The sequence below is a fragment of the Polyergus mexicanus genome, unplaced genomic scaffold (assembly GCF_030449975.1).
Source record: "Polyergus mexicanus isolate NDT 795.1 unplaced genomic scaffold, iyPolMexi1.0 SCAF_9, whole genome shotgun sequence".
Lineage (NCBI taxonomy): Eukaryota > Metazoa > Arthropoda > Insecta > Hymenoptera > Formicidae > Polyergus > Polyergus mexicanus.
Window position 1 is genome coordinate 1,253,464 of NW_027223329.1, and position 20,640 is coordinate 1,274,103.

Here is a 20,640-nt window from a genome sequence, read left to right on the forward strand (position 1 = left end):
CTTCTGATAAGATTAAGATATCTCTGTGTATGCGTGTCACAAACTTTTGAGACGAACCTTTTTAACTTGTTTTTTTTTGTTTTTGTTTTTTTTTTTACACGAGAATATAAGATGTATCAATGGAAAGAATGAGCTATTTCGAAATAATGCTTAATGTTAAATTCTTTGCTATTTATACGAGAGGATTATTTATAAATCACAGATCTTCTCTGTTGTTAGAAATAGAATGACGACGTAAACTGAATTTATTTTCGCATTTCAAGAAATTAGAGATTTTATAATATTTAATTATTATTGTATTTAATGATAAATTCAGCTACTTATTATACTTTTCCATATAATTGGGAACAGAAAGTTAAAAAATTTTGTTTATAAAATATGCCTTGCGTGAATTCTAAAATGTATAATCTATTTATTACTTACATTCCGCTCTGAAAAATGACTCGTATCAATACTATTAAATGTTAATTATCAATGAACAATCGTTAAACGCACACCCTTTAAATCAAGAATTTTGACCACTTGGTGGCTCATATACAACTGTCCTAAAATCGGCAGCAATAAAAAATATTTTTTGTCGCATCATATGCGATGATTTTCGTTTTTGTGCACAAAGCCTCAAGTTTTTTTTAGTTTTCTTATTTCAATACCAAAAGTACACACATCGGCATGTTGATCCTCTCTTTTGTCTAGTAACTTCCTAGAAAATGGCTTGTTTTATTTATATACGTAAACGTCTACACGTAAGCTTATTCTCCAACTTCGTAACGACGATGTCGTTATCGTTACGTGTCGTTGCGCAGATAAAACGTATCGGAAAATAGCTGTGCAAGGACGTATAACAATAGCGAATTTATCGTTAAAAGTTAGAGAATAGAAATACGGCGTCCGTATGCAGCTACATTTAAATAAAGTAAATGTATCCTATATGTTTCCGATTATCTGATTCTCCTTCTTCGAGTGGCTTATCATATAATTCTTCTTACGAAAAGTCGCGAAGGGATGAAACTTTATGTTTAGTCGGACGATCTATGACTAAGGGAATTGCGAAATATCCAATATTCGGGCATGTTAATGAGATAACTTACTTATTAAAAGAACTTTTCCTGCCATGGTTGTCCGTTGACTTTAGTGAATTAATCTTATTGTTATCACTCGAGAAAAGATTGATCGCATTGCGTCGGTATTTATCGCATTGCTAGCTCTCATCGGTGATTTTTATCAGCTCTTGTCATCCGTGATTATTCAATTGACGAGATTAATGATATTCGTTTAATATTCGGCTCTCCTCTCTTCTCAGATATGTAGAAAATATTATCTTCTGTGAATGATGTTTAAGACAATACAGACCGTACACATATTTACTTTCGATTCCCTCTACATTGTCAGGCGAAAGTCTGCATCCTTCTTTTTGCTTCTATTTTAATTATTTCAATATTGTCAGCAATTTTATCCAAACGTTTTGTTGAATATCTCGATCGATTATGCTTTTCCGTTGCTCTAATCATTCTTGGAATATTTAGACATTTCTTCTTTGATCCACGCTACGTATTTTGGCACGTAAGCGTAGACCCCGGGCAGTTTTGGGTGGGCGCATTTTATGCCCCAGCTGACGATCCCGCCGACAAACCATCTCTGTTTGTCGTGCTTATCCTGACACAACAGAGGTCCTCCGGAATCACCCTTGAAATAATTTGCGATTTTGCGTTACTTTTTATTTGCAAAAATGATAATGGAAAATAACGCAACGTATTTTTGTTCGCACACACTAGAGCTATTCCATGACTAACAATAAGACATTGTCTACGAGAAACTATTTGCATTCTTCGGGATCGGGATAATAGAATTAGATAGTTTAATAATATTTCGCAATCCTCATTTAGGAGATAGCGAGAAAGAGATATATCTTGATAATTAATATCAAGTAATTAAACTCAAGCAATAACACTACCGTTGTAAGACGTATCGGAAAACAAGTCACGATTTTTTTTTAATATGGATAAAATTTTTCATCGTAATCTATGCGGAAAAGACGCTCGTGCAAGATGAAGTTAATTTAAAAAATTTACCTGACACGCGTCCTTTCCTCCGTCCGGATATCCAGCGCAAATCATCCCGTCGGTGACGTTCAATTCTTTATGCGCTAACCACATGTTGCAAATTTGTCGATTTAGGACAGGAACTTCGACCTCGTTTACGGCCGGCTCGTATTCAGACGCTGAGATAAAGCAATGAAATAACAATCGATTTTAATTTTCGAAAAAAGAGAAAAATCATATTAATACTCTATATATAATTAATTACATTAGTATAATTAATTAAAAAGTTCAAAGCAAGAATGTGGACTGGAAAATTTATTTTAGAGACGATACCTATATTTAAAGCGATTTCAATTCATAGATTTCATTTATCTCTCGCTTTTGCTTTAAAAGTTTCTACTGTAAACAAATAGAAGAGAAGCGCAATCTCTAATAAATATCTGTTGATATAAATTTTCATTTTGATCTCGTCAATTTTCGACGATTTTCCCCTAATAATACTTACAATCGGTATCGTTTTTCTTGCCCCAGCCGATGACAGTACAAAGTGTACCGGGTGTAAGATTAGTGGCAGCAGTTGGTAGACACACGGGCTTTAGATGATCGTTGTATTGAACTGGTCTTTCCAGCTACGACACAGAGCATATTGCATGAAAAGATATCAAAGTTAAAAAAAATAGCATTTGAATTTAAATAAAAATTAATAATTTTATACGTGATATATATATATATATATATACAGGGTGTCCCATTTTAAAGGACCCACTCAAATATCTCAGAAACACTGCGTTAAATCGAAAAATGTTTCAAACAAAAGTTATGTGGCTTCAAGAGGGCCATAAGATGGTGACAATGATTTGACCTTGGAAAATAATTTGAAGGTCGATACTTCTATGTACAGAATAATGAGACAAATCAATTAGTATAAAAAAAAATTGTTTTTAAGAAAATTATTTACAATGTATTTTTTTAAACAATTATTTGTTTTTTTTGGCACTAATTAATTTGTCTTATTATTCTGTACATAGAAGTATTACGGTAAAATTATCGAAAACTGAATATTCTACGAAATATTTTATTTTTTATATCAAAATATGTCAGATTAAAATATAAAATAACTCAAAAAGTACTTAATGAAAAAATACTTTATTATAGTGTTTTGGAAAGCTCTCGATGTCAGCTACAAGAATACTAAATAAAAAATGGGGGTTTCTATTTAAGATTTTAAAGTTTATCTTCATATGATCTTCAAATGATTTTCCAAGGTCAAATTATTGTCACCATCTTATGGCCCCCTTGAAGCCACACAACTTTTGTTTGAAACATTTTTCGATTTAACATAGTGTTTCTGAGATATTTGAGTGGGTCCTTTAAAATGGGACACTATATATATATATATATATATATATATGTATTAAATATAAAAGCTTAAATATTTTGCATATTGTTGGTTGAAAACACTTAATAAAATGTGTATTTACTTGGAACAACGCGATATCGTTGTCGTGAGCGGCACCCAAGTTGTAATTCGGATGAGAAATCACACGTTTCACTTTTAGTGTTTGGCCCATAAAAGAGTGAGAGAGTCTTCTAGTAATACCGAGCTGTATCGTCCAACCAGATACCTCCGAATGACTAAAGCTGTTCGTGTAAGAGAGAGAATCACTTCGTTTTTCTTTATAGATTTTTAGATGTTAATTATTTATTAACGTGTGATAAAAAGAATTAGCTGCTCAAGATTTCAAGTTATATTCTTCTCGCATAAACATTAATTTGTTTAATCATAAATTATATATAAAAATATTAATATTAGATTTTATATAAATATTGACTATCGATAATCGAGAATAATATTTTGTACAAATTGTATAGGTATATTTTGTTTAAAATGGAAACGCGAAACAATGTATTTTGACACGGATTACTCACTTGCCCACGCAATGAGATGCGGTCAGAACCCATTGATCGGCAATGAGAACACCGGCACAGTAAAAGATCTGTTCGGGTCCACCGAGAATAGCTGCTAGAAACGGCCAATCGCCAGGTGCTGATTCCACACCACCCACTATTCGTTTTACTCTCGTGTTTCTGTAAACGGGATGTCTGCGGCCGCAAACTGCAAAAAAAATCCATCTGTCACGTGTCGCAAAAAACTCCGCGAGAGACTTTAAAAACAAATTTACGGATCTCGCGAAGCGGAAAAAGAGGAGTGGAGGTGAAGGGGAAAAGAGAGGAAGAAATAATTCAAATAATTTACCATATCCCGTGCAACTAAGCTTGACCATAGGATAAGGCTCCCGCTCTTTGATGCAGCCTTGAAATAGTTTCAGCAAAGTGGAATTTCTATAATATTTAATATGTATCACGTTGTTCTGTGTCGCGTTACTCATCGGCAAACTGGACTCGTTCGAGACCCTGAAGAAATGTAATCGACAATTTTTGATACGCATTGCATTTAAATCCCGGAAGAAAGTAATAGAAAATCTTGATAATACTAACACAATGCAAAAAGGTATAATAATATATTGAAAAAAATTATGTACATTTTCGTAATGTACGTCGTGTACATCTCGTATAAAGATCACACATGAGAAGATACGGTCTATCGTGTGAGATGGAGATAAATTTGTGTGAACGAAATATCTCGATTTCATTATACAATTTATCAGATTGAGAAAAATAACTTACGTATATCCTATCATACTGCAAATCTGGTCCGCCGACATTAAATAAAAATTCGAGACACATGCTGGCATATATCTGCCCATTTCAGCATGGTATACCTCCAAGCGCCCCTTGCCAATGTCCCCTTGTTTCGGATTTAATCTCACTGGAAAACGAGAGAAAATATCCATTCGTTTATATCTAAGAATCATAGCCGGTAAATAAAGCATTTACGTTTCTCTTTTTAAATTTTTTGGATATAGCTGATATATACGATATGTTACTGGTACGTTTACTCATTAATACGATTTTTAATTACGTGATTGCCGTATTCATTGTCAATATGTCAATAAGATATGCCAAAATATTTTATCGCTTGAGAAAACTATAAGATAAAAATAAACAAAAATTATTTCTTGAATTAAAATAAAATTATTTATATATATTTTTTAATAATTTAAAACAATTTTTTTAAGAACTTAATTTTGCAACAATTATTACTAATTATCCATCCGTGTAATTTTTAATTTTATGAAAAATATAGAATACGCATATACAGGGTATCCCATTTTAAAGGACCCACTCAAATATCTCAGAAACACTGTTAATTCGAAACTTTATTATAGTGTTTTGGAAAGCTCTCGATGTCAGCTACAAGAATAGTAAATAAAAAATGGGGATTTCCATTTAAGATTTTAAAGTCGACCTTCACATGACCTTCAAATGATTTTCCAAGGTCAAATCATTGTCACCATCTTATGGCCCCCTTGAAGCCACACAACTTTTGTTTGAAACATTTTTCGATTTAACGCAGTGTTTCTGAGATATTTGAGTGGGTCCTTTAAAATGGGACACCCTGTATATAGATAGAGAAGTTCTCTTACGACAATTCCGCTCGTCCTGCCCCCAAGGACAATCCATAATTCCGTCACAGATATGACTGGCTGACATGCATCTTTTTTCGCCGCAGTAACGCGGTAACGAAGAACTTATAGAGATATTTTCGATCGAGGGTCCCATGACTATCTTGCCGAATACAGGCATCGATGCCGATGATACCAAGGATAACGAGCTGGAGTTGCATTTCCCGCATCCGGTCTCATCGCTCTGATCGATGCAATCCACGTGACCGTCGCATCGCCAATCAAATGGAATGCATCTTTTTCGATCACATTGAAAACCGCTGGTGCATACTATAAAAAACAAATTGGAACAAAATCATGGAAGCTACGCATGTATTTTCTCCGTGATAGATATTGATTTGCAATCGCGTATTTCTATATTTTATAAATATTAACCAAAGGTCCCCTTCCCTCAATAGCTGACATGTGTCAATTTTCAGTATGTGTCATATATGTTTGAAATTTAACGGAGACTGTGCCAAAAAATTGTAGAATAAAATATTGTTAGGAACATATCTAGGACACGATTTCTTATTATAACATACAAAAAAGATAATAGATTAATTAAATATTTTGATATTTCACGTAAACTCTCTGAAATAAATACTTTAATCTATTTAACTATTATAAACGCGCCTACGCTATGACAACTCGCCAAGCATATCAAGAGAGCGAATGTTTTCATCAAATATAAAATCTGATTATTCTGTATGCATTATTTTCGCAAAATCATTTTTAATATTTAAGAAAAGATTTGTTCATGTACTTTATCATGACAAAAATACTCCACAAAAGCTATCGGCGTTCTTGAGATTTTCGCTTTCTCGGAATGTCGCTAAATTATAAAAGTGTCACATACAAGATCTCTCTCGCGTGTCAAAGTGTCTAAACTATCTTACATTATATTCTCGCGCGGAGAGACGTTAACATTATCGACATTCCCCGCCATCATGATATTATATCTTCCACAATATGTCTTCTCATACGATGGACATGATCGACCTCATGGTCGTAGCTTGGCTCGATACTTTTACACGTCATATATATACATTGCATAAGAGACGCGTGTACACGTGCACCGAGCGCGACTCAATAAAGCTGCTTGGACAAATGGGCCGTCATATGATAGTTTAATATAGATTTCGCAATTAAGATTCCATCAGCGATGACGCATGCGATGTAACTCGGGGCAATACAAAATCCGCGATATGCAGCCTGTACACAGTATGCGGTAACATGCACGCATATCTGCGAAGTGTCGGTAAACTTCTTTAATAATTATGGCATCAGATGCTCCTTTTACAGTGCTATATATAATATATTAAATAATAAAAGCATACTTTAAAAGATTTTCTATTGTATAAATATTTCTATTCTCAAGTTACGTAAAACGTATTAGGTGTACAACTTTGCTTCCGCCGTTTTCCTATAGATGGCTTTAGCGATAAGTAGTGGTCGAAATAAATAGATCATAGACATCATGCAATAAACTTGGGCATCTGTCAACATAACCCCATAGAAACATTAGTCGATTTGTGTCTGCGTCATAAAGTTATTCTCGATTGAAAATGTCAGTTTACGAGCCAAATTCTCGTCATTTGCGGGAGGTTTTAATTTTCTGCTTCAATATGAAGAAATCTGCGGCTGAGGCTCATCGAATGCTCTCAAATACTTATGGTGAGAAGCCGCTATTAGTGAAAGAACGTGTCGTGAGTGTTTTCAACGCTTCGAGAACGGTGATTTTCACGTCGAAGACCGGCATAGCGGTGGAAGAGAGAAGGTTTTCGAAGATGCAGAATTGGAGGCATTACTTAATGAAGACTCGAGTCAAAGTCAAAAAGAATTGGCACGATCATTGGGAGTGACTCAACAAGCAATAACCAGTTTTTTACAATAAAGCCTCGAATTTCGGAAAAAAAAAACGGCGGAAGCAAAGTTGTACACCTAATAATATCGAGAGAATCTATGTTCGCTCGTAAATATTTATTTAAAAAATTTCGCCCGAGATTAAAAATATAATTAAATAAATGCAATTCGTATTGTTAATATAAATTAACGCAGTTCACATTCGCGCAAAAAAATAACGGACGCAAATTGCGGAATGTCGCCAAGAGCGAAAGAGAGGTTCACGCGAAGAGAGGGAAGGGAGGAAAAAAAATCAGGAAACAACATCATCCAAGAATCTTGACAGTTCATTGAACTCGTTCGATCGAGTGGACCGCGTAATTGCAACGCGATTCAATCTTAATTAAGCACGGACGCAAATGGATTGATTTCTCTCTTTATCGGCGGCGCGGATTCGACAATCGTGAATTAAATTCCATCGCACGTGAGACGACGAAGCGCCCGAGTACTTCCGATCAATTCCGTTCACCATGTCTGTCACCGCGATTTACGTAATATTTGCTTTGGAAATTGCAGCGTGTGTGCGCTCCCGTTCGCGATCATTTAATTCTCTCTTCTCTCACATTGCAAACCATCCCCCGCAGCTTTTAAACATCGCTATCGCGTTCGTTATGCGTATGACGTGTACGTGACTATCTTTTAAATTCAATGAACGATATTATTTTGAAAAGTTTTAGAATATTGCATATCTCTTGTATCAAACATCTGTGCCATGATATCTTTAACAAATTAAAACTGCAGTATAAAACTACTATATAATATATTTTTGAAAGCCGACGCCTAAAGGCGATGTTTCAGAAATTTTGAAACATAAGCGGATGTATTTCTGAGAGAATAATTTTTGACATAAAAGCAGAAAAGGCGCTATTTTTTAATCTTTTCACGTGTATGTGTTTAATGAATTTTTTTATTATGAGGGTGTATTGTACGTATTAAAATCATCATTTGGAATAAAAATAGAGATGAAACTGAGATGAAATAGAGATGGAAGACAAACGCCAAGTATAAAAGCGAATCCGAAATATATATGAAAGGGTAGACGGACAATAGATATCGAGTTAGTCAACAATTAGTTTCGTTTTGTGTGTGTGTGTGTGTGTGTGTGTGTGTGTTTGTGGATGCAGTCTATATTTAATAACCGCGTATGAATCGGGATAGAACAAAAGGACGGAAGATATATAAACAATATTGTCTCCTATTGTTTCGTACAAAGGCACATGGTGCTCAAAATATTTTATGCAATAGCATGCGTGTGTATTATGACAAAAGTGTTTAATTTGACGTTTTAATCTTTCGAAAACGAAAGATAAATTTTACAAAGTAGAAATATAAAAAATATTTATATATTATTAATCTCTCTATTTTATTGATCTCTTTGTACTAATTGCTAGGAAAAAATAATGAATTATAAAAATTAAGTTTTATCTGTCAAGTGAACAAAGTTCTGTAATATAGTCAAGAATAACATACAATCGTGCTATTTTCAATCGTAGAACTGTCCAAACGCTGCGTTTCGAATTCATTATTGAAAGCATGAAAAGAAAGAAAATAAAAGGTTCATCTGTCATCGAATATATTCTTAGCCGACTATCTCACCGATATTATTTTAATCTTCGAATTTTATCAACTTTTTTTATTAAGCACCTGCTTTCATTCTATAACTTCGTCTTTATTAAAGATGTAAATGTTCTTTAATGAAATGATGGAGAAATTCCAGTAATAAAATAATTGAGAAAATAAAATGTCGTTCAAAATATACAACAATATACAAACGAATGAACAACGAAAAAATCGAGAGAAAACATATCGTGTTGATTATATATTAGTCCTATTATGTTTATTGTAAAGCAAAAAAGAACTTTTAATTCCTTTATTGATCTAGTAGAAAAATACACTAATTGAACGTTAGAAATAATAGTGAAGCGATAGAGTATAAACAATGAAGTGATAAGCTGTGGATTTATTGTACCGATGTTGAAACTTGATTATCAAAATCTAACCAAAACATTTTTGAAATTTATTTTTCACTCACCCGCTTTTTCGGCTCTTCTATTTGCTTCGATCACCTCGTGATATCCGATGCATTCTTGGGGATGCGGTTTCTCTGGGAAGAGATCGCACTCCAGATAATCCGGCAAAGACAAACCGAAAACCTTGAGAAAGAAGCCGCAGCGTCTCTTGGTTTCTGAAATTGATTGAAAAGAAATTTATTTTCTTGCCGATCTCGAAACTCGAATATCAAGTGGTTATAAGGGTTGTGATGTTCAAAGTTTCAAGAAATATGGCGATTCAGGGGATATAAAGATTTTATCATACATTTACATTATCGAACAGCGAGAACAAACTTTATTAAAATTCATGTTGCATATATTGCGTATATCTCGTTTGTCGGACAACACAGATTTAATATTGACATTTACAAAATCAAAATAAATGTTCTTTATCAAATACAAAAATTTGAAAAACTTTTTTTGTTTCACATCCGTGAAACGAAATAATTATAAAATAATATACTATAAAATGTATTAGGTGTACAACATTGCTTCCGCCCTTTTCCTATGGCTCTAGCGGTAAGTAGTGGTCGAAATAAATAGATCATAGACGTCATGCAATAAACTTGGGCATCTGTCAACATAACCCCATAGAAACGATTTGTGTCTGCATCATAAAGTTATTCTCGATTGAAAATGTCAGTTTACGAGCCAAATTCTCGTCATTTGCGGGAGGTTTTAATTTTCTGCCTCAATATGAAGAAATCTGCGGCTGAGGCTCATCGAATGCTCTCAAATACTTATGGTGAAACCGCTATTAGTCAAAGAACGTGTCGTGAGTGGTTTCAACGCTTCAAGAACGTAATTTTCGTCGAAGATCGGCATAGCGGTGGAAGAGAGATGGTTTTCGAAGATGCAGAATTGGAGGCATTACTTAATGAAGACTCGAGTCAAAGTCAAAAAGAATTGGCACGATCATTGGGAGTGACTCAACAAGCAATTTCAAAATGTATAACCAGTTTTTTACAATAAAGCCGCGAATTTCGGAAAACAAATGGGGGGTGCAAAGTTGTACACCTAATATTAGATTAAAATATGTGTGCGTATTAAAATAAAAATAATCTGTTAGAATATAAATAAATGAAAATAAAATAATTTTTTTTTTATAGAATTAATAAATAAAAATCGCTTTTCCTGAATAAATTAACAAACAACTTGCACAAACTTACGAAAGCAGAGATCGCGACAGGGACGTATGACCCGACCGCCGTTACCGCATTTCGGCACGAAGACGCTGCACAGAAATAGGGCCGCCAGTTCGTAACATCTGACATCGACAACGGCGTCGTAAAGTTCCAATTCGTGCTGGGCATCTCGCTGTCCGAAATTGCCCATGTAATTTGGGAACACGGTATAGTTGTACGGAACCTACAATTGAGACGCGATTACGTATAAATCTCTCGGAAATTACATTGTAATCGCAAGAGATGCCTAGGAGATGTTACAATGCTTTCGTAAGAAAATCGTGCTTTGGATAGGAGAGATTCAAATGTATGCCGGAGAATATATTTCACATTAATTAGAATTAATCGTCTATATTTTAATAAAATGAAATTCGCGAATCACAATTCTTATCATAACCGCGAGAGACTTCCGTATTTAAATCCTCTAACGTGACAACACCTTCGCGATTTTCCTGGCCGCTCGTTGTCTCGTTCATGCTCGGACACGTACGGTTTTCCGGAACGCGCAACGTGCGCCTTATGAATTTTAAAATGTATATGTCTCGCTCTCCAAGCACGCGCAGATCGCGCCGAAATAGTGGGGAAAAAAGTAATCTCTTGAAATGTATTCTCAGGGACGGATGAAATTACGAGCGACGACGGCTGCTTCTAATGCCCGTCGACGGACATTTCCCGTAGGAGGGTGAAACTAACATTGTCACTCTTTCTCGAGATCCGAAAACAAGTGGCATGCCGGAACGAATTCCGGAGTACGGTGGTTCCGCACTCACATTCCGTGCAAAATTATTTAAAAAAAAAAAAAAAAAAAAAAAAAAAAAAAAAAACATTTAAATATCTTTTCTTATAAAAAGTATAATATCGAATAATCGCTAGTAAGCGCGGATCTTTCGTAGAAAAAGAATTTAAATGTTTCTAGGATAAGAGAATGGCTTCTTTCGATTGAATCTCGATACTAGTGTAAGTTCGCGTGAATATATACGTTTAGATAGAGAAATATGGCGTAGTTACATTATGTTCTCGACAGAAGGTCACAATGATAGGTAGACATGTTCCTGGATCTGGATTCTTATCCATCGTCACTAGATGCGCGCGTTCAGGTATCGGGATGATAGCCGTGTACATGGTTTTGTTCTCCAACTTGAAGCCACTTGAAGCGGGATATGCTGATCAATGAGAAAAAATATATATATATATATCGAATAGCGAGGAAATATTTGTTAAAATATAGATTGATATAAATTATTTATCGGTATTATTAATTAGATTACTGAGATATAAATTAAATCGTTTATCGTCGATTCGGCAAGATTTGTTTCCGGGACAAAAAAAGAATATCGATAAACGAGTCATATATCGGAATGTTAGTAGCCCGGGAGATGTCTGTGCATGCGTGCCCGCGCGTATATGTGCGTGCGTGTGTATGCGCATCTAAACTTTCGTAATTATTATCATGTCATCCGCAGAGACACGCGACAGCGCTCGACGCCGCGATGTTTCCAAATATTATCACTCGGTATATACGCGCTTTACTTTAGATTGCGATACAATATTATAGAGGGATAGACATATTAATATTATAAAATTATTTAACTGTCCGCGGACGGATGCTGGTTTATTCCGTGGTCCATATAACTTAAAACCGCTTTATAAAGCTCATGCGCGAGATAGTTAATAAATAATTTTACGTATATTGTACATTGCACAGAATTACGATAAACATCATTTAATCCTATTTTAAAATTATTTTTCTTCCGAAAAAATACCACGTCACGATTGACCTAGAATTCGCTGTCCGATGATTAATTTGTCAATTGCAAGTTTAATGTAAATGGAATATATTAATTTAAAGTATATTTTAAAATATATTATTTTTTAAAGAAAAAAAATTATAAATTATCAGTATAGATGAGAAATTCCACGAGGAATATCTTTCGTTTGTTGCTAAGCTAACGTGAATATTTAGAATCGAATGGATCGCGAGAACTCGTCGCGCTTATTGATCTCTCGGTCGTGTGAAGCTGACGTTGTGTTCTACATACGCGCGAATTAAATCACTTAGAGGGGTGAAAACAATCGTGTTAATTTCAGTCAGATATCACGCATTTTTTGTTCGATGCTTCAATGTTTTCCAATTTAATTCGTGTTACTTATATCACGTTCAAAGAAAAATATAACAATATCTTTCTTCTATTTTATCTTGATTAATAATATTTGTTTCTTTAAATTTTGATGATAATTTAAATCACTAACGTTTCTCGATGCGTACAAAATATTTGAATTATTGATTATATCGAGGAAAGAGAAAGGAGAGAGAAAAATAGTAATCTATAATTAAACATTTTATAAGCTTACTTTTGAAGTACGCGGCTAAACCGCCAGCGATAGCCAACAAGGCAACGGCATTAAGCAGAATCTGTATAAATCTGAAACGTAGTCTTCCCGTAGTCACGTAGTGGCTGCTAGTCATGTCCCTGATTATCTGAGCAGAAACAGACAGACGGATACATCAGGAATTCGGAACGTGCGTTCGCAAAATGCACACTATGATCAGTAGCGAAAAATATAATATAAAACGTGACACAAACTATGCAAATGTGCATTTACATAGATTTAATTGTCTAATTTCGAAATGTAAAAATTTGAAAAAAGTCTAATTTGTATATAAATACAAATAAAGCAAAGGGCGATAGGAGCCACGCGCAGTAATTAGAGCGCAAAAATAGTTTATTGTAATGTTAAAAGCGTACGGTCCCATTCTTCGGGCCATCATCTCAGCACAATTTTAATAAAAGTTAAGCTAACTCAGGTAAATACGTTACAATTTTTTAAAAACGAAATAAATATATAATTAAATTAAAGGCGGCCAATTAAATAAAAGCGGTGAAAATAATTCCAATTTGTATATTTAATAGATCAAAAATATATCTGTAATAATTAATATTATTAACGAGAAGTCAATTAACGGTATAAAGCTTATGAGCTCTGAATAAGTCTGAGCGACTGGAATAAGTCTACGAAATGTCGAGGGACTTACGAACAATAACTTTGAACTACGAAGGAGACGGACACTTTTATTTTATCACATTCAGTATTTTTTATGGTATAAATAATGGTCCACGGTTTTGATATCGTTCACGGAACGTCTTTGTTCGCGAAAAATATTTAATATAAGGTACAATCGTCGCGAGATCGGCATATACAGGGTGTCCCATTTTAAAGGACCCACTCAAATATCTCAGAAACACTGCGTTAAATCGAAAAATGTTTCATACAAAAGTTGTGTGGCTTCAAGGGGGCCATAAGATGGTGACAATGATTTGACCTTAAAAAATCATTTGAAGGTCATGTGAAGGTCAACTTTAAAATCTTAAACGGAAATTTTTTATTTAGTATTCTTGTAACTTGCCTCGAGAGCTTTCCAAAACTCTATAATAAAGTAAATTTTTATTAAATACTTTTTGAGTTATTTTATATTTTAATCTGACATCTTTTGATATAAAAAATTAAATATCTCATAAAATAGTTAGTTTTTGATGATCTTACCGTAATACTTTTATGTACAGAATAATGATACAAATCAATTAGTATAAAAAAATAATAGTTTTTAAAAAAATTATTTACGATGTATTTTTATAAACAATTATTTGTTTTTTTTTTTTGCACTAATTGATCGTCAGATTGGCTAAATCGTGGTAATCGAGAGCATTCTACCTTTGCACCTCATATAGATTTGTCGCGGATTTTTTGGTGTTAGAACCAATTAGGTGGTCGCATTGATCTATATGCCTAAATTCGGGCGTCGGTGACCACTTTATTTACTTATTACTTATAACACGCAATGGTCATGCGTGGGCGAAACCGATCATAATGAATACATTCTTGAACACGTATTTCATACATTCCATCTTTCACATTTGACAGTTATGCTCGGCTTACTTACTTTGTGATGCAAGGAACTGTTGTTTCCGTGCATTCTGACGATGGTCTGCAAACTGGCCGGTGTGCTTGTCGACTTCGTTATCGGCCTGCCGGATGAGTTATCAGGCTCCGACACCAAAGCTCTGTCTGAAAATTAAGGACGATATCGATCATCTTGAGATTTCTTCGTTGCGAGCGATTCATTTTTTTGAATAATGTATAATGTTTCCAGGATGTAAATTCTAAAAATTGTGATAGAAACGCGCACACGAAGAGTAAAGAGTACACGTTAAATTTTTTGCAGATTGAATTCTTTCTCTCAGAGACTTTTCACTTCTTTTTCCTCTTATTTGCTTCAGATAGACAGATTTAACAATGATATAACGGAGCAACGATGTATATAGAATAAAAGAAATCAAGATGACGTGCGCGCGCGACAGAAAAGAAGAAAACTTTTCATCTTGTTTCTCACGCGCGTCTGTCGCGTTTCGCGGAGGCATTTGTCTGTCATTTTCAAGAAGCAGCTTTAAGCTTCACGAAAAGAACAGAATATAATAAAGAAATTTCAATTTTGTACGCTATATCGTAAAAAAAGAATACATCTCCCTTATATCTTAAGCCTCTGTTTGAATGAATTTTCACTAAGCCAATATATTATATATATAATATCTTTATTTTAATTTTATTAACGTATTTTATTATATATCTACAAATATATAACATTAATTTACTATTTTAATATGTATTTAATAATTATTATAATGTATATATAATTTTTAATATAAGGGTATAAATATCGACATTATTATATTATTATATGCGCTTCTAAAATTAATCTTATTAAAAAATTTATTTAAAATAAACGATTTAAAAAATCATTACATTTTATAAAAATTATCTTACGTCGAAAAAAGTTTTCCCGTTTTACGACGCTGCCGTTCTATCTGCTAATGAATTCTTTGCTAAAGACAGCGCTTCTTAAAGAGACAATCACTTATTGTTAGTAAGCTTTGCAAACTAACATACCGAACTAATCATACCTGGGACTTTCCCGTGCTTGTGAGGCAGAAGGGGTGCTTCCATTGTCTTGCTGGTATAACTGGGCGAGCTGGTCTGACTAAAACTATCCGAGGAAACGTTACTGTCCTGTCGGACACTGATAGGTTTCGGTACAGGGCTTTGACAAATGGCGCTTAAAGGCGGTGGTAGATTCGTCTGCGTTGCCTTTGGTAATTTCTCGAGTTTCTCGCTGCCGCCTCGTTCCTTCCTGAGATTATGTTGTAGAATATTCCTGGCCCTTTCCATATCGCTCTCATATTTGCTTCGCGTTATTGGATACTGCTGTTCCTGCTCCACTGACCTCTCGCCGTGGAAACGTTTGTCGAGTTCCTGCGGGATACCCTCCAGGTCCTCGTATCTAAATATAATGCAAATCGCGCTTTTACGTTCATTATGCGGGTCGATTAGTCTGCATTTATGAATTAAAAAACGCGTTGAAAATAGAGAGGAAACGATATTTGTCGCACCTGGGTGGTTTGTCCTTGTTAATCCGTCTCTCCATCTCCTGACGTCGACGATATTCGTCGTCTTCGTGCAAACGTCTCTCTAGATTCTTCGAGGCCGCCTGCAGCTCCTCGAACTTTGATCTCCGCTCGCGATTAGCTGACAAAATCATCGCATACTTTGATTCGTCCTTCGGAAAGATCTCCCTTCGCGGTAACGACGTCTCTTCCCTGGGCTTGCCTTCGTTTGATTCCTTCTGCTCGCAGCTGCTGGATTCGTTCTCTTTCGAGAACTTCGACAATTGCTGCCTATATGAATAGAAAGAATCCTCCTGAGATATAATGATTAAAATGATGTTATTTCTCGTATTAATATCTCGTATGTAAAAAATAATTAAGATCATCAGATTTGCAGTAAATAATTTATTTATTCAAAACACTGACTAAGATAAAAATATTATTTCTTACAATTCACAAAGCTCAAGCGATTAGTTTCTTAAAATTATTACACTTGCCTTGTTTAAGGCCTAATCATCATACACACATTTACATATCCTAAAAAAATAGTAAATTTATTGTAATAAATAAGCGTTTCTATAAGGTGTCTTTTTTCTATAATATGCGATTTATAATTTTAAACTACAAAAAATTTAGAAACAGAAAGCAAATGCGCTGATAGTTACTAGAATACCTGGGTATTCTTTAATGCGTCGAACGGAGTCTAGACTTACGCTTCATTTAACGAACCTATCGTGAGCGTAATGGTCTGTAATATCTTGCTCCAGATCGACCCAGACTTTAGAGAGATAGAGATAGAAAAAGAGAGAAAGAATGCAAGCATGCTTGACGGCAGTGAAGCGCGGCAAAATCCTGCGTTCGAGTAGCTTTAACGTAGAGTATTTTATAAGTACTCGGCGTTAAATATGACGGATCCTATATAAACCCGTATATAAATCCGATAACGTATTTGCACAATATGATGCACAGAGCGATATAATAAAATGTATTGCACACAATCATCTTTTCAAGAGATTACAAGAAACTATAGAGAGAGTTATACATATAACAACCATATATATATATCATAACCGATATCTTATAATAATAATTGATAAAAGAAATAATATAATGACCTATTATGCTGCGAAATGGTAGCGATGCCTTGTCGTTGACGAGTGTTCATTCGATCGTACGAGTCCTCAAATCTTGCCTCAGCGCTCTTAACAATTCTCTCGTGGAGCCTCTTCTCGAGATCCAACGAGGCCTTCTGCAGCTCCTCGAAGCTCGAGTTTTGCGCGAGCTTACGCCCTTCCCGAAGATTCGCTCGCTCGAAGTCGACCACGAAATCGTTACGTTCGTTCATTCTCTGCCCATCTTTTCCGTCGTAACTCAACAAATAATTCTGCAATCCGCGAAGATACGAGAAAAGACATAGAAATTTCATCTTGAGTTATAGCTCGACGACCTAATGATTTTTAACGACATCGAAGCAATTGATACAAAATTAATTATATTCGTATTCGGCATAACACAAATTGACAGATATCGACTTGAGTCGCTATAAAAAGACGAACTACTTTATTTTCAGTATCTTTCATTGCATGATATTTTTTTTGGTATTATAAGTGACTTTTTGAAATATGAATAATATTTTTAATCTACTTTTTAATTCTATATCAATATTATTACAGAAACGTATTTTAATGAACGCTTCATTTTGAGACACCCTGTAGTATTCATGGACGGATTAAAATCACGAAATAATGTTTAATTCAATCAGAACACTTTTTTTTGAATAGCTATAAATAATGACACTTCCAAAATAATGCTGTTTTTTCATGAGACTACTCGCATACTATATGCTCACCTGAGATTTTTGATCTTGATCTCTGAAAGGACTCAAGTCTATAAGTTTTTCATTCGTCGAGTCCATATTGTTCCATGCAGTCAGCATCCTCGATGCGGACGAAGGATCGCTTGTCTTGCGACGAGTCACTTGATTATCTTGCCTGGTTGTGGGTTTCACGGGTATAGGTTTCTCATTCTTGCTTCTCTTCGGGATCGCCGGCGGTCTCAACGGAATCGGAGGTGGTGCTACCTGTACGTATGCCAAAAAAATAGAGCAATTTGTATCTCTTTATCATTCATAGTTCCTAAAATGCATATAGGAAGAGTTCTTTTTTTGTTTCCTGACCTTGTTATATATATAAAAAAAAAAAAAAGTTTTTTTTATCTCAATTGTCGATATCGGATAATACACATACAGAAAATTCAATAAAAGACGTTCAGGGATTAAATTTTTGATGTAAGATGTTACTCTCTTCTAAAGTTTTTAGTATCGTTTTTTATTAAGTTTGCTTTTCATTTAGTTTTTATACTTCTTCGCATTTAACGATTTTACAAATTGTAAATTAAATTTCGAAAAATTCTCTCTTAGATAAATAGATTGGTAATTTATAGCGAAAACATCACCATTTCGTAATAGATGTTCAATGGCAATGAGTTACACGATTTGCATAAATTGACGCGCGAAGTTACAACGCTTATCACTGCTCGAAGATAAACATCAAGTTTAATCAACTTGTTGACACACTTAAAGTAACACGCAAGTTCATTAGCTCTAAACATTTAAACTCTGCATAAATCACGCCTTTAATACCTTGAGCGCTTTAAACGTGCATTTAACATTTATCGGATGCTTTGAGAATCATCATAAATTTTGCGATTTTATTTTTAAATGGTAATTTATTGATGCTTTAGTTAACGCAAAGTCAAAAATATTAGCCTTGATTTCCACTAATAAATCTAGTAATTGCATATATAATCGTTTCTATATAATAATAAATCTTTTTTTTTTTTTTTGAAGTTTACAAATACTAGAATAACGAACCTGTATAACAAAATTTATTATCTGTATAATTAAATTATTTTAGATAATTCTTCCATTTCTTGAAATTGAAAAATAAAAATAGCGAATAAATTTATATTTATGTATTATTTTTATACGATAAAATTTATGACAAAAGTTTTATTATAAATAAAAAATAAATTACTTATTTTTAGCGCACGAATCATAGACCAAGTAAAGAATATTTAAAGCACAATGAAATATTATACATTTACACACACAAGATAACTAATTTCAAATATTCATTAAAGATATTTCAAAAGCAACATATTTTTATATACAAAGGAAAGATTTTAAACAAATGTTACTTGATTTAAAAACAATAAAAAGATAATAATCTTGAATAGTGAAGTCATACCAAGATTAGTTTAAATTTTACAAATAGAAATTCTCTTAATTTCTTTATCGCATATTCTTGTAGCTAACATTACATTGTTGCAAAATTAAAATGTTTACAAGATTATATATTTCTGTAACGTAATCAATCTTGCTTTTTGCAAGAGACCATTGTGCAGAATTCTAATTTAACCGACCGATCTTTTCGTGTGGCAAATATTAATTTGCAAAGTAGTGGTGCACCGCTAACTACAAGGATGGCTTTAGTCTCCTTATTTAAGATGTCGAAGTTCTATATATACATACACACACACACACATATATATATATATATATATATATATATATATATATATGTACGTTGAAATACCGACGAGATGCAGTTGCAACTTTCCAAACTTATCTGCGTGGGAGGAGATACAGAGTTTGTGAATCCCTTTAGTATCCCCTACCTTTCTATTCTCTTTACTCATTACAGCAACTTTCCCTTTAGTATGTTTCAAAAGCATTTCCGATATACAATGTTTTATCAAAACAGACAGCTGACATCCTATAAATATGCATTAATAATTAATATTTTCTTTGGCGAAAGTGCACAACATTATAGCACATATATCTGTTTATTTATATATATTTAATATGTAAATGGATATATATATATATATATATATATATATATATATATATACAATATATAATAAATATATTAAACGATTTATACAACATATGCTGAGTAAGATATTTTGGAGAACATTGTCAAGATTTGTTAAAGCAAATTACATTTAATTTCGAACGGATACATTCTAAATAAGATGAATAATGAAAATAGGATATCTAAATCGCGTTTAAACTGAATTTATTAATTTACGACACAATGATCAGAAATAAATAAAATTTGTTACCGCTGGAGTAGCAGAATGTCGACGTGGTATCGGCGGCGGCATATCATTTCCGGTTGGCGGCGGTTGCGGAAGCACTGAAGTTCTGGGTGGTAGACTAACGCTATGGATTCTACTCTCCCTGAAATACAAAATATATTATCGCTGAAACTCTAGTCACGTTCCTTTCAATTTTTATTTATTGATAAAATAATTTAAATTAAAGAAAAATAATTAATTAATAATTAATAATCTTTACATCGACAATTATTCGGATCGATGGTTCTTCCTTATTGCTAATAAGCAATTATTTTAAGCAATTTATTATCTTCTTACTACAAACATCTAAAAAG

General features: G+C 33.8%; 1 protein-coding gene across 1 annotated transcript in view; it reads right to left on the reverse strand.

Annotated features, from left to right (window-relative positions):
- Positions 1-253: 253 nt before the first annotated feature.
- The window catches only part of LOC138936379 (uncharacterized), a 406,360-nt gene continuing 385,973 nt past the window's right edge, over positions 254-20,640 (reverse strand). The window contains exons 5-22 of the mRNA XM_070301738.1: positions 20,312-20,429; positions 18,033-18,263; positions 17,299-17,567; positions 16,190-16,474; positions 15,704-16,080; positions 14,686-14,810; positions 13,098-13,224; positions 11,754-11,908; positions 10,731-10,929; positions 9,543-9,695; positions 5,588-5,896; positions 4,728-4,869; positions 4,297-4,454; positions 3,969-4,155; positions 3,521-3,680; positions 2,545-2,668; positions 2,070-2,218; positions 254-1,683 (exon numbers count right to left, since the gene is read on the reverse strand). Coding sequence (XP_070157839.1) covers positions 1,501-1,683; positions 2,070-2,218; positions 2,545-2,668; positions 3,521-3,680; positions 3,969-4,155; positions 4,297-4,454; positions 4,728-4,869; positions 5,588-5,896; positions 9,543-9,695; positions 10,731-10,929; positions 11,754-11,908; positions 13,098-13,224; positions 14,686-14,810; positions 15,704-16,080; positions 16,190-16,474; positions 17,299-17,567; positions 18,033-18,263; positions 20,312-20,429 — 3,451 coding nt within the window. The 3' untranslated portion in view covers positions 254-1,500. The remainder of the gene's footprint in view (positions 1,684-2,069; positions 2,219-2,544; positions 2,669-3,520; positions 3,681-3,968; positions 4,156-4,296; positions 4,455-4,727; positions 4,870-5,587; positions 5,897-9,542; positions 9,696-10,730; positions 10,930-11,753; positions 11,909-13,097; positions 13,225-14,685; positions 14,811-15,703; positions 16,081-16,189; positions 16,475-17,298; positions 17,568-18,032; positions 18,264-20,311; positions 20,430-20,640) is intronic.